Source organism: Rhipicephalus sanguineus, chromosome 9 (genome assembly GCF_013339695.2).
Source record: "Rhipicephalus sanguineus isolate Rsan-2018 chromosome 9, BIME_Rsan_1.4, whole genome shotgun sequence".
NCBI lineage: Eukaryota > Metazoa > Arthropoda > Arachnida > Ixodida > Ixodidae > Rhipicephalus > Rhipicephalus sanguineus.
In genome coordinates, this window is record NC_051184.2 from 53,252,755 (window position 1) to 53,266,884 (window position 14,130).

Sequence of the window (14,130 nt, forward strand, 5' to 3'; positions counted from 1 at the left end):
GTGCTAGTTAATATGTTACTGAACTTTAAGAGAACGGTGCTAAAAACGAGGCATTTATCCTCTCTCGTCATTTTTTCATCTTTAGTACCGTTTTCTTCAAACTTCAGCTTGCTCAACACGACTAGTTGCTTGCGACACTTGTTCAGCAACTCCGCATTTGTGCACAACAAGGCGGAAAATCGGGCTATTTGGTAGGAATTCATCATTACCGGAGGGCGCGTGCACTCAAGACGGACACACACAGAGAAGTGCTGTGTTCTTCCCCGCATCTCCATCTTGAGTGCACGCTCTCCGGTAATGATGAATCCGCATTTGCCACCCGTGAGTCATGGCTGCAACAAGAAACGAGCGTTTATTAACATCATTCGTAATAGACGAACTTCATGTCATGAAAGCACTGGTCTGCTTTGGACAGCTTGGTCACTTCGTGGTTGATGTGCTTCACAAACTGCAGGAGTCCCTTGTCCCTGTAGACCAGCGCCACAGAGTTCGGGCATGGGCTCAGTGTCAGCAGCTGTAGAAATGGCGCAAAAGTCAGTCGACTGGAATCTGCCCGATATATCCCACTCAGGCGTGAATCATAATGGAATGCCTGAAAATGTATCAAATTCACGCAACATAATTCCGAAGCACTCAATATTGCATCCCAGGAAAAAAAATGACGTAACGAGTTGTTTTGTGCGGATTTCAGTAATTACTGGTATTTAGTGCGTGATTACATATTTAATTAATCGGCAATCAGTCAGGTTCAATTCTTGCATAAAAACAATTGAAAATTAGGCTCTAAATGCATGCCCAGTTAGTTTTCTAGTTCTGTTCGTTTTGAGGAAAGAAAAATAATACTCTTGACGTTGGTCCCGGAATGCGGCACGTCGAACAATCGTCGCACATGGTAGTGTCTCTAGCGAAGTGATATTTTGCAACAATACACAGCACTAGACGCAGCGTGCTCATCCGCACACGCTTCCTGAGCGCTAGTTGTCCGCTCAGGAAGCGCGTACAGATGAGCACGCTGCGTTTCAAGCCATCTCAAAAAACATGCGGTGCACGACGCGCCTCCGTAGTTGATGTGTACAGTTGTACACACCACTGCTGGAGGGGATATATAAATGAATGATTAAATCTATGCAGAACACATGCAGAAGGAAGCATTTGATAATGTTTCGAATGCTTGCAATGAACTTCTCTGTAAGCTTTAGCGCAGGCTCATTTAGTGGACGCTCATGCAAACGTTCATTTCTGCAAGGTAAGCACTACAAGGTCTACTGACTTCATGTGATGGTAATGGAAAAAAAAAACAATTCCGACATACCGTCTATGGCAGTAACAACACTAACAGCAATAACTTGTATAGCTCTGTTCAAGCACAACACATTATAAATGCATTTTTTTTCCGTGAGTGCTTTTATAAAAAATAGTACAACATCATCTTAGCAATTATGTTGCTGTCAACTCTCTACTCTGGCAGTTAAGCATAATATCGTTACTGCAAAACCAGCTGTGTACACTTCACCATCATGGTTAAACTCAAACAAAAACGTGGCAAAGACTGAGTGTTTCCTTTAAGGCCTAACACAATGTGTACAGTGCTCACAGAATGAAATGCGCAAGTCCAAAGCCAACTAATGCGCATGCCTTCGCTTCCATCATCTGCAGTTTGTGTGACATTGGCATAATTTTTGTTCAATTGCTCAGATCACAGACCCCATCATCTTGACAGCTCGTTCACACCAGTCATCGACACAAGTCGCACGACCAACTGCCACTGGTGTCCAATAACCACACTGGCTGGCACGATCTGCACGTGTTGCTGAACCAAAATGCCTGACAATTGGTGCCGTTCATGTCTGTCAGCAATGTTGCAAAATTTGAGCAGATGCCCTGTTCCTGTGCCTCCGATAGATTCACAAGCTGCACGACTGAAAAATCAAGCAGCAAGTGACTGGCCCAAAATGGTTCCTTTTCAACCATTTGCGAGTCCTTGCTTGTGCCCGGTCGCCTTACAGCCAACTTAATAGCGGAACCTCTGCAGGTTGCCAGCAAGAATGAGCCTTTCATGTTGCGTTTCATTCGATGAGCAAAGTACATAGCAAAGTTATGTGTTAATGCAGCATCAAAGCAAATAGCAATAATTTACATTAATATAATATACTTTACAAGCTCACCTCTTCTTCTTCGCCTTTCACTATGTATGTTGTAAAACCACCACATTCTGGTTTCCACTCTGAAAGAAGCACCAAAATATAAAACCTTAGTAGAGGCGATGAAAAACACTATAAGCCGCTGCTTTCGGTGACAGAGTCAGTTTACTGTGCCCACCAAGCTGCAATTGCTGGCCTTCCTCCATACATGCTTTGTATGTGCGATTGTGAAAGATGCACAAGCACAGTGCAGTCATAGAATGCTTAATTGTACTTGCGGACAACTTTTCTTGGCAATGAAGGGAAGGCTACAGAGCCGAACTACGCGTGTGCTACCGCTTAAGAATATAGTCCTACAATTGCGTTTGTGTTTTCTGCATGAGAATAAAAAACAACATTACTTTATTTTCTATGGGACGCTGTTTGAAAAGAGGGTCAGCATGCACAAAGGAGATATTTGTATTTGTTTTACTCTATGCAGTTTCATTTCGTGTTCTTGCGCGCGTGAAAATGTCGCACCTTTTACGTGCACCTCACAGTCAAAATGGCGTCGTTCGTCACCCTCCAGCTTTTTCGACGACTTGCCGAACGAGCTTGTGACGAATTCACTAACAAATGGCTGTCTAAGCCTCTGAAGGCCGCTAAAATAATAAAATGGCCGTCACAGGAGATACGGAAGGTTCACAAACCAAAACTAAATTCGAAACACGCGCCGAACCGGACCACTTCGCGCAGCAGTACATTTGCAGTACACTCAAACCTCATTATAACAAAGTCACATATGCCACGAAAATAACTTCGTTATATCCGAAAATTCGCTATAAACGTTTATTTGTAACACTGTATCTATGACAAGACTATTCTTCATTTACTTCGTTATAACCGATAATTCGTTATATCCGTGTTCGTTATATCGAGGTTTGAGTGTAGCTCCGCCCCCGTAGCCTTTGCTTCATTGCCAAGAAAAGTTGTCCGCGAGTATATAGTCAAATGCAAATGTAGAAGGCAGTGACATTTCTGTCTAAAGGCCAGATGCACACAAGCCTGCACCAATGAGCATGCACACTAGACTGAGGTCATAAGCCAGACGGTCGGAGACTTCGCCATCGGAGAACATCGCCGAGTGCATGAGTGGGACTATAGTCTTTAGTTGTGGAGGTAATCAATTGCCACACTTCGGTCATCTGGGTAAGACCTTTGCTGTCTTCTAAAGTAGTGTCCGACTATACAAACATGTGTTTTATAAGCATGAAAACAATTGAGCGGGGCTATTTCTTTAGGTGGGGAGGCAAACAGCTTGCAGCTCTTCAGTCACGTGGGCAGAGACTTACCTGCCTTCTTAAGTTCTGCTAGACTATATACATGATTCACAGTCCAAGAAGACATCCCAAAAAGTGCAACTGTTTTTAGAGCGTAAGAAACAGCTGTCCCTTTTGGCAAGTTTTTCTGTCCCACAACAGCACTGGCATAGCCTGGCAGCACTGGTTGGGCGGTTCAACACCCCCCCTCCTCCCCCCCTTCAAATTTTTTTAAAAATTTTGCATGCGTATATATGCACGCATACAAACACACGCATGAGCATACATAAAGGGTGGTTGAGCCACCACCGAAAAAAAATTCTGGCTACACCCCTATACAACAGTAAACGTTACCTGGCTTGCTCGCATTTCGTTTCTCAAAAAGCCCACAAGACAACGATTGTGATGGCACCCAAAATGGCAACCCTGATCGCGCAACGTTCCCATTACTCTCCATTCCGGCCAGGCAAACGTGAGACGCTAGCAATCACCTCGGCAGTTGAGGTAGAGGACCACGTCGAGCCCGCACTCGTCCGAGTTTCGGTCCTGGTCGTGGGCGAGTGTGTACGTCCCGTGGCTCCACTTGTGGACGACCTGCGTGCAGCTCGCGGGCTCGCGGTTGGGCTGCTCGGAGTTGTCGGAGCCCCCATCGTCCTCCGAGCTGGAATCGCTCTCGGTGACGGACAACAGCGGGTGCAGCTTCAGGCCTGTCAAGTTCGAGAGGATCAGGAACATGGCCTCCGAACGGAACACCCGAAGACACTCTTCAACCACGGGCGCCATTGGCGTGGGGCACTCCAACGTCCACCTGCAAAGTCACGAGGGAGCCCTCAAGATGGTAAAGCATCTCGTGCTAACAGATAAACCTGAGTATAGACACACATGATATGAGGAAGAAGCAGGGGTGCAGTGACCCCCCCACCCCTGCATCTAACGGGCATAAGGTGGAAGGAAGTGTTCAAATTTGGTCTTTCAACATTTGCCACTGTGCAAGCAGGGTAGGGATGCTCACATATCCCATGACGCAGTCATACAGGCACCACTTTCGATTGCGATCAGGGCCGATGCAGATTGGATTTCTTGATCGTGATCAACAATGGTCACTGTTACCCGGTGTAACCGAATCCGGATTAACTTTGGTGCAGATGTCAGCCAAATTGCCATCTCGGAGCCAGATCGCAATCGTCTTGTACCTGATCGGGCCTGGTCGAGATTAAAAGTGACCGTGTAGCAGCGCCTACTCCGGATCGGCCCAGATCGCGATCAAAAGTGCCCATGTGACACCGGTATCAGCTGATATGACGTCAAAGAATCCCCAAGAAATGTGCAAAACTGTGTCGAGACCAGCTTTAAAGCCCTTGAAAATAGTTCCCAATTTGTAGTGTTGCAATTGCATTATAATATGCAAGTTTAGATCTATGTTTGGCTGCAAATAAATCATACATTTTGTGACAACAAGCTTGATTTTCTTGCTTTCGTCTGTTCTTCCATTTCTTTTGAGGGCCATCAGAACTGGTGAGGTTTAGGGGAGGGAGGGCACAGCCGGGCTGGTGTGCTCCCTCCCCCTCCCCTAATACAGGACTTCATGAAGTACTATGAAGTTAAAGAAACAATAGGCCATGGCATTGTTTGTTATGCTTACATAATTTAATGATACCTTGCATCGGTGTGTGTGAATCTTCAAGACAGTCCTTGCTATTCGGCTTCTAATATATTGAGACATAAGCGCCTCAGTGCCAAACAAATGGGACAAGAGAGACGACACTTGTAAGCAAGTTGAGATTTCAACTCTTCCCAATTCGAGAAGGTACTACGAGAAGTTGTTGAATACCATTTGTTCCATTTGAAAACTACAAAGGGGTCACCGATAGTTTTCACAGTCTACCCGGAGAAAGACTTAAAACAAGTGGATACTCTGTCAAATATTCTGCGGCAGGACAGCCGCGATTATATAGACACGACAGCTCTCGAGTAAATATGCAGAGAAGATTACTTATGCAAAAGTAATTTCAGTTGTTTAATAACTATCCCTGGCTTTATGCAGTTTATGAATTTGCCGTCTTGATTTACACAAGGTAATTTATTATCAGCCAGTCTCACAATGCTTGGATTTCTTAAGAATGTAGCATGGTGCTGTATTTTACCTTGCTTTTTTCAGCTAGCATCATATACTTTATCATGAGCATTACTGCTTCATTGCCGTAAATGCCATGGCGCACCACATATATGATCGTCTTTCATTCTTCTTCATTTACAAGTTTCTGAGTTGAGCTCCAATTCATCTAGTAACGGCTTAATTTGTTTTTAAAAAATGGAAATGTGCCTCTTGCTGCCAAGAAGTCAGAACATACAGAATCTTTACTTCTTTATGCTTTCTTTTTGTTAAATATTGCTTAATTTTTTAAGACTGCAAGTGTATTTCTTATCTGACTTCACCTTCGAAGGTCGGTTTGTCTCGGTTATCTGCATTCGCTGGTGTTAGAAAATATCGCCGTTCAGAAGAAATATTTCTTTATCTCTTGCTCGATTTTGATGAAACTTGGCGACATTATGTATATTTGTGTGCTGATTTCAAATATGCAATTACCTTTTTAGTATACTGCGTAGTTTTTAAAGTACAAAATATTTCATGTGCCTTTTGGGGAGCAAGATTATTTCTAAACTGACTGCGTTACAATGTAAATCAGCATATGACGATAATCTGCGATCAGAGCTGTGTGCAGTGCAACAAAAATGGATGTTCTAAACCCATTTGAACAAAAGTTATGGTATGTTGAACATTCGCGAGTGAGTCAATTTCAAGCTAGAATTTCACTCGTGAATGTTCAACATACCATAACTTTTGTTCTAATGGGTTTAGAACATCCATTTTTGTTGCACTGCACACAGTTCTGATTGCAGATTATCATGATATGCTGATTTACTATGTAACTAAGTTTAGAAAAAAAAGTTGATCCCCAAGTGGCACATAAAATATTTTGTATTTTAAAAACTACACATCATACTATAAAAATAATTGCATACTTGAAATTAGCACACAAATACAGTAGAATCTCGATGATACGAATCCCGCGGGGTCACGAAAAATATTCGTATTAGCCGAAATTCGTATCACCGAAACACATGTAAAACTAGCTAAATTAACAGTCAGAGGCAAACTCATTTTTAGGAACACATAAAAAAACATTTATTTCTTGCAGAAAAAATCTCTAATGTCTTTCTGCTTCTTTTTTTTCGCGAAGTCACTCAGCAGACTTCTTTGAAATCCGTAAAAACGCGTGCACGTGTCGTCGCTGATTTCATCAGTGGCCATAGCACGCCTCAGGACGTCGAGCGCGTGCAGCGTTTCAGCCGCCGGTGGTGGTCCTTCACCATCGCCCTCGTCTATGTTGTCGCCATCATCGCTGGAATCGGCAACCTCGCATGTGGCCTCCTCAACAATATCCTCCACCGTGCGCGCACCACAAGTGGCGAGGTTGTCATCCGCCGTGCAGAAGTCTTCAGCTGTACACCCAGCATCAAGCAGTTCCCAACCCTCAATTGGCTCTTCCTGCTCTGAGGGCACCTCTTCGGAACTCCTGAAGAAGCCGCATTTCGCAAAGCAGTTTGCTATGGTAGTCGGCGTTACTCGATCCCAAGCCATAGCGATAAAATGGATGGCGTCCAGGAGGCTTATTCGCAGGTCGCCTTCGTGTTTTCTGTCAATATTGGCAAGTAGGCGGCGCACAAGAAGGCCCTTGAAATGATGCTTGAGGTTTTTTATTATTCCAGCGTCAAGCGGTTGCAGGTGCGTCGTCGTGTTCGCGGGCAAAAAGATCAGTTTGACGTTTTGGAGCGTTACTTGCCTCGGGTGGGCGGCGCACTGGTCAAGAATCAAAACAATCTTCCGATTCTTGCAGGCCATCCTTCTGTCAAGGAGCGACAGAAATTCTTCGAACAGGGCCGCCGTCATCCACGCCTTTTTGTTTGCGCGATAGACGCACGGCAAATGGCTCTCGCGCTTGAAACATCGAGGCTTTTGGGATTTGCCAATTACCGTCAGCTTAAGTTTCTCCGACCCGTCGGCGTTACAGCACAAAAGCACCGTTATTCGCTCTTTGCTTTTCTTGCCTCCTTGGCACGCTTCGCCTTTTAAGCAAAGGCTCTTCTCAGGCTGAAGGTTAAAAAACAGGCCAGCCTCGTCTGCGTTAAAAACATCACGAGGCTCATACCCAGAGATGAGTGACTGCAGCTTCGCGAGCCAGTCGCTAACAACGGTCTCGTCAGCCTTCTTCGCTTCCCCACAGACGCTTTTGTAAACGAGACCGTGTCTCGTCTTGAAACGGTGCAGCCACCCACCTGAGGCCTGAAATCCGTCGATGCGCAGAGCAAGTGCGATCTCGTCGGCTTTCTCACGCAACACTTTGCCATCGATGTTCACACCAGCTGCAGTAACCTCCTTAAACCAGGTCAGAAGAGCTTCTTCAAGCTTCACGTGTTGGGCTGTCTTCGCTTGCCTCGCGTTGACGTTAAATGAAAGCACATTCTTCATTATTGAGTCCCGCTGTCCAACAATTGTGCTTAATGTCGACGTTGCGAGGCCTAGCTCCTTAGCCAACTCCGTGCGTTTTCTTTTGGGATCCTCATCGACCTTTCGAAGAATGTCCAGTTTCTCCTTAAAGGAGAGGGCTTTCCGCTTGCGAGACATAGCTTGCTGCCACTCGGCAAAAAAGGCACTATCACAACAAAGCAAGAACGCGGGCTCGAGCACAGCAACCACAACCACTCTGTCCGACGGCACGCATAGAAGAAAGAAGCTCCCGCGGGCCGCGGGCCGTGCCTCTCCCTCTCCGGCGTCTCCGCCTGCCGGCCTGCCTCCGCACCAAGAAAAAAAAAAAAAAAAAAACGTGGCCAGCGCCATCTGTAATCTTCAAGAGAAAGCAAAAGGCACACTCCGGCCTCCGATACACGCAGATCTTGGAGGCTGTCGCGCGCTGCTCGCCGGCGGCGCTGGCAACGTGCCAAACCGGCGGTGCCGCACGCATTCCAGCGCCGTAAGTGCACGCTGCTATCTTCCGCGGCCGTCGGTGGGGCCAACGTTGCGTTGGGTGGGGCGGCGTTTATTCGTATCAAACGACGCGGGTCAAAAATCAGTTCGTAACAACCGTACTCAAGCACGTTGTAAATTAATGGGCCTTGGCCGGGACCACAGAAAAATTCGTATCATCCCGAAATTCGTATTAGCCGTGATCGTATCATCGAGATTCTACTGTATACATAAGCTCAGGAAGTTTCATCAAAATTGATCAAGAAATAAAAAACTTTTTTTCAAGTGCCATGTCCCCCCTTAAACGGGGACACACTCTTACCGGCGGTTCCGTGGCCCTTGCTGTTTCCAAAAGACGTTAGGATCGGAAAGGGCCTCTTCCAGTGCCTTGCACTTGTCCTCCTGAAGACGTTGCAACACGTCAGTGGGCACAACCAATTTTCACAAGCACTCCGCGTGAAGTATAAGGAAAACAATTACACGAATGCTACATAACGTGACATCTCCATTAGCTCTCCAACCGTGCTTTAAACACAGCTCGAGATATGCCCCCCGTCCCCGCCAACTTTGTGTTTCAGTATGCTCAGCTACCATGCGAGTAAGCATTGCAAACTGCCACATGGTATTGTGGCAGTTTGCCAGAATACAGTGTGCTTAATAAGAGTTGGTCATTAAGGGTAACTGACTGGATTCCAAGAGAAGGCAAACGCGCGAGGGGGAGACAGAAAGTTAGGTGGGCAGATGAGATGAAGTTTACGGGGATAACGTGGCAGCAGCAAGCACAGGGCCGTGTTGATTGGCAGAACATGGGAGGCGCCTTTGCCCTGCAGTGGGCGTAGACAGGCTGATGATGATGATGATGATGAATGTGCTAGAGGCCCATGCACTTAGATTTAGGTGCACATTAGAGAACCCCAAGTGGTCAAAATTTATGAAGCCCTCCACTACGGTGTCCCTCATAACCATTTTGTGGTTTTGGGATGTAAAACCCCAGCAATTATTATTAATAAGGCAAAGTCATGTGGATGCGTGCAACAGACCCTTTTCATAATTGCAAAGCTAGCTTTCCTGCAATGCAGTTAGCCCAGCTAATGGTGGCTAGTCACTTCAGCAAACAGCGTCTTGAGGCGCAGTTTGCCTGCTCCGCGACGCGGAAAACGTAGACGCAGCTCTTTTGATATAAACACGCGTAACAGACAAGCCCCAGCGTAGGCAACTAGGACCTCTTCAACACTTGAAGCACAACATGTGCTGCCATTAGTCGGGCGAATGTGCAGAGCAGGGAAGCATACTTGTGGATTATGAAAAGAATCAATTAGTGTGCGACTGTGACGGCTGGCTTGAAAGAGGCACTTGCCCGCAGGAATTCCTGGAGGTGGATCTCCGATTCGTTCTTGAACTGCTCTCGGACCTGCTCGGCAACGCTGTCCGCCAGGTAAGTAGGGCTGATCCAGGCTCGAAGAAGCTCCTCCTGGAGGTGCAACATTTACTCATCCTCCATAAGAACAGTCGCACTTGGCACGGAACATTAATTTCCAGCTGGGTTTTACATTTTCTCGTCCATTTCATCATCACTGTCTCCTGACACTGCAGCTAAAGCTGTATTCGCACGACGGACGAAATCGCAATTCGAGCCTGCAGATTGCGTACTACGTCACCATATGGCAGCCATTCCCGCGTTCCCGCTTCGGTCTGTACGGAGCGATTCGTGAAACGACGGAGGCCCAAATCGCAGTTGGGATCCTCGGGGAGCAATGCCGAAATCCTCGCTTGTAGCGTGAATTCTCCCCTGTCGTGTGAATGCTGGCTGCGGAGAGATCCCAATCACGTCACATGTCACGTGACCTATTCGTCCGTGATCACGTCGGTCGTGGGAATACAGCTTTACGAGCTTATTTTCTCATCCATACCATTAATAGCGGGAGACCAAATTGCAATAAAACACATACACATTGATGCGGCACACCACATCCGCAGGTAGCGAATGCCACGCGACAACGGTTCATGGAAAAAAACAAGTGAATATATAAGCAACGTGTGAACATCTCTTGACAAAAAATGAGAAGACGGTGTGTCTTGTGGGAATTTAAGTTAAAGCGATGTGCCACCTGTCTGCGTGGGTGCAGTGGGCGTAAAAGGCCTTGTGAGCCCAGATGACTGACAGCTAGATTTGGGCATGCCGTCTGTTTGCATGCCTAGTGTTGGCGGTCAGTTTATTTCAGAAGTGGCAGAGACGCGTTAAAGCAAGGGTCAACGCGATGAGTTTTTATTCACTAGGGGGCAAGAAATTTCATTTGGAAAGCAACTACTGAGTGCTTGAAAACTGCCCATGGGGAATTCACAAGATCCCCAATATTATTATTTTGTGGACCATTCAAACATCAGCAATTTGTTTACACATCGAATTTCACATTGCTTAACCCTGTAATGCCCAGAAGGTGTTCTGCCTTCAGAAAAATTGTGAAAAAACACACACCATATTTACTCTTCTTGTAGAGTTCATTTTAAGAAAAAAAGGGTGAAAGTTTATTTCGATTATAACTTAATTACTCTTAATTAAAATTAATTAATTAGTTTGATTAAATGAATAACTCAGTGTAACTTCATTATAACATGTTAAATATGCAATAATGGCCTTTCCATGAAGCTTTGACGGGCTTATTACCTCTTTTGAGGCATTATTTTTAATGTATCATGTATGATACACTGGGTTTTACAGGGTTAATTGTTTCCCCTTGTACAATGCGTCTTGATTTGTCCTGCAAGTCCAATGAAAGATTGAGTCTTCAAGTTGAACTCTTCCCTCGGTGAAACACGAGGCAATGTTAGCAAGAGTAAACAAGCTGAAATTCACAAAGCTTATGAAAAATTCAGAAGAGTTGGCAAATATGCTCTCATGGTCACAGGTATGACAAATGTGTTGCAGAAGTGCAACCCATCAACACAGTTAAAATGAAGACTCCTGCTTAGTGTCCACCGAATACTGAAATGCGTACCTCAATATGGCACCAGGTCAAGCGCTCGAGCAGTGGTTCAATGTAGGGGTCTGGCCTACTAACGGGAGGTCCATGGAACCATCCACCAACGGACAGCCTCACTTTGTCTTCGCTCAGCACTTCCGCCACTTGGTGAAACGAGACTGGGCTGACCTCGAAGAAGACCAGACTGTTGAACCTGCAACACCGCACAACACAAAGTTCATGTAGACTGAAAAGAAAAAAACGGCGGGGGAGAGGACGTTGGTTAATCTGACTCTGAGCCCTGTATTCTCATACGATCCTTTACCCCACCAAGTTAAAGTTGTGCTGCCCCTTGGTTGAAGAAGATGCTACGCTTCTCATGAGCTGTAATGCAGCACAGTCACCACTTTCATGAAGTGGCGAAGTTGCCATCAATACAGGTACATATAGGGACTTTTTAAGTGGCTAACAATGGTTCAAGTCTCAGACTGCCTGAGGGAATGACTTTAGCCACTGAGTGTTGCATATGTTAGGTCTTTGCACTTTGGGACTTTCACGGACAGACAAAGTGAAGAGGCCCAATGTTTTGACTTTTTGGCCTATTAGGTACAAAGAAAGAAACAACAAATGTCAAAGTTGAACTTAAGAGTGCTTCAACAATACATAGTTATGAAAAATTTTCTTTTTTACAGGAAAATTTTTTTCATTACCACTACATTCTGCAATCAAAACTTGTAGAGCTATGAATGTGGTATGTACGAGGAAGTGGAAAACCCACGCTGTCCACAAACCTGGGTAATATCGAGCGAACAATGTCCCTTGGCTGCTCGTTACTGTCGGTGTCGAACAAGTCCAACAGGCCTCCGTCTTCAGCGGTCCAACCAGGTGTCAGATAGAGGATGAATGCTATCCGTCGGCCTTCACACTCATCATCGTGACACAGGAGCACATCTGCGCAAAGGGAAGGACGAGCACAAAAATGTCGCACATCAAGAGGCAGACCATCTATAGCTCGTCGAAAAGCGAGTATTCCTTTACTTACCCGTGTAAGAGTACTTGGAACAGGTTAGGCTGGTGCTGCCGTCTAGCGGAATCCCCGTGACGTCACGGAGCCACGGCGCCAGCGTTCCCTCCAGGCATTTTCTAAGTTTTTCCAAAACACAAACGGCGTCTCTTTACTAGCAGCGGGACAGTGACAATCAATATCACGCCGGGAAACGATCGTAGGAGAGAGCATGTTTTACCTGAAAGCGTGTATGTACGGCGTGTCAAAGTTTTGCAGGTCATCCGACTGCGAACCGAAACCAAAACGCAACGCGTCGGCAAACGCATGTGTGACACAAAGCGAGTACGGAAAATTACCTGATGGAACTTGTACAGATCGTTGTTCTTCGCGTGGAACTCAATGTCGAACAGCTCGTTCTTCAAGCTGTCGACGCTGCCTTCGTCCTCTAGCAAGTTGTGAAGCACGCAAACGTTGAAAGGATCCGTGATCAGCTCGGCCGCGGTCCCTGCGGGGACATTGCAAGAGAAATCGGTGAATCGGTTTATGCTGCGCCGAAAGTTGCAAGACAGCGGGTCGGCTTACCGAAATGACCGGCTTTCTTCTCCGCAAAGGCGGCTCTCAGCTCGTCCTTAGTTTTATCCGAGGTAAGTTCGCTGTTCACTTTCAACACAACGGATTCCTTCCTCCGCTTTGACACGGGCGACGATCTCGAACCGCTGGTGGCTCCTTTGTCGGCACGCTTTGCAGGCGCCATAACTGGGCCGCTGACGCGAACAGTAGTTGTCTAGAAACGTCTCTCAGGCTTTCGAGGGCATCAAACATCACAAGTGACGCGTCCACGTGCGTCTCCGCGTCGTCCGCGCCTTCGTACGACGAACCGGAAACCAGTGAAATGCCGGAAACACAAACAACTGGACAGATCAACCACAACCTTCCCAAAAGCACGACGAAAACACGTAGTAGTAAAGTCAAGCCCTGTGTGTACCCGTGGCTTCAGAACTTTTCCGGCTTAGCGTTTCCGTCGTTCTTGCATGGTTTGTGCTAGCATAAAAATTACGCTTTTCAATGTCCTTTTCTTTCCCCCATGGCCCCCCATGTTAATGTGAGCAACTCCATGTTGTAACCTTCCGCCATGTTTTAACTTTGCAAACGTTGCCAGATCCTAAATCGCTTAATGAAACAGTGCCGCACAAAAGCGAGTGCAATTAAGCCCGCTTAAGCAGAAAGCGCCAGCGCGATTTCAAATCTAGATGAATTATATGGTTATATAATATAAAATACAAGAAATATGATGAAGATATGGTTTTATGCTAGCGTCATTTAGGCAACGTACCCGTAATCACTCTCCTTACTACGCACAGTAAATTATTAAAGTAGCCATCACATGTTTCCCAACATTACTTTAAATAAACTTCAAACATTTTTACTACATCTGCATGCGCTCGTGTATAGATTATATTCCGAGTATTACTAGCATCTCACACTACTGATTTTAGCAGCTTTGTAAATAACTGCAATGAAAACAACAAAGAATTGTGTCATGTCAGCATCCTTGTAGTGTGCACATTTTTGGTCTAGTTTTCTCTCTACTGTTTGTACAAACTCTACGACTAGTGTGAATACAAGTCTCAGAGGTCATGTTTGTGTGTATACATGTTGTTACAAATACGTCATGACCGCCTAAAAAATTTTTGAGATG

At 45.8% G+C, this 14,130-nt stretch overlaps 1 protein-coding gene across 2 annotated transcripts; it reads right to left on the reverse strand.

The window, feature by feature from the left end:
- Nucleotides 1-351: 351 nt before the first annotated feature.
- On the reverse strand, nucleotides 352-13,398 carry LOC119405151 (prolyl 3-hydroxylase OGFOD1). 2 transcript variants are annotated; one of them, XM_037671953.2, is made up of 11 exons: nucleotides 13,014-13,398; nucleotides 12,788-12,936; nucleotides 12,670-12,716; nucleotides 12,468-12,568; nucleotides 12,217-12,376; nucleotides 11,462-11,639; nucleotides 9,823-9,936; nucleotides 8,788-8,867; nucleotides 3,931-4,247; nucleotides 2,166-2,224; nucleotides 352-592 (listed from the first exon to the last, which is right to left on the reverse strand). In XM_037671953.2, the coding sequence occupies exons 1-11, from the start codon at nucleotides 13,183-13,185 to the stop codon at nucleotides 362-364; spliced, it is 1,608 nt and encodes a 535-aa protein (XP_037527881.1). In that variant the 5' UTR covers nucleotides 13,186-13,398; the 3' UTR covers nucleotides 352-361. The 2 variants fall into 2 exon arrangements, with proteins under 2 accessions (XP_037527881.1, XP_037527882.1); XM_037671954.2 differs by having other exon boundaries at nucleotides 352-514; nucleotides 13,014-13,346.
- Nucleotides 13,399-14,130: the final 732 nt, after the last annotated feature.

Bases quoted from the DNA above. Each gene is read 5' to 3' on its own strand.
- LOC119405151 (XM_037671953.2), bottom strand. From the start codon at position 13,185: ATGGCGCCTGCAAAGCGTGCCGACAAAGGAGCCACCAGCGGTTCGAGA. The intron at 8,868-9,822 runs GCAAGTGCCTCT...CAACGTCTTCAG, and splicing joins ACCTCCAGGAATTCCTGCGG to GAGGACAAGTGCAAGGCACT. The intron at 593-2,165 runs GTGAGCTTGTAA...ATACATTTTCAG, and splicing joins TGAAAGGCGAAGAAGAAGAG to GCATTCCATTATGATTCACG.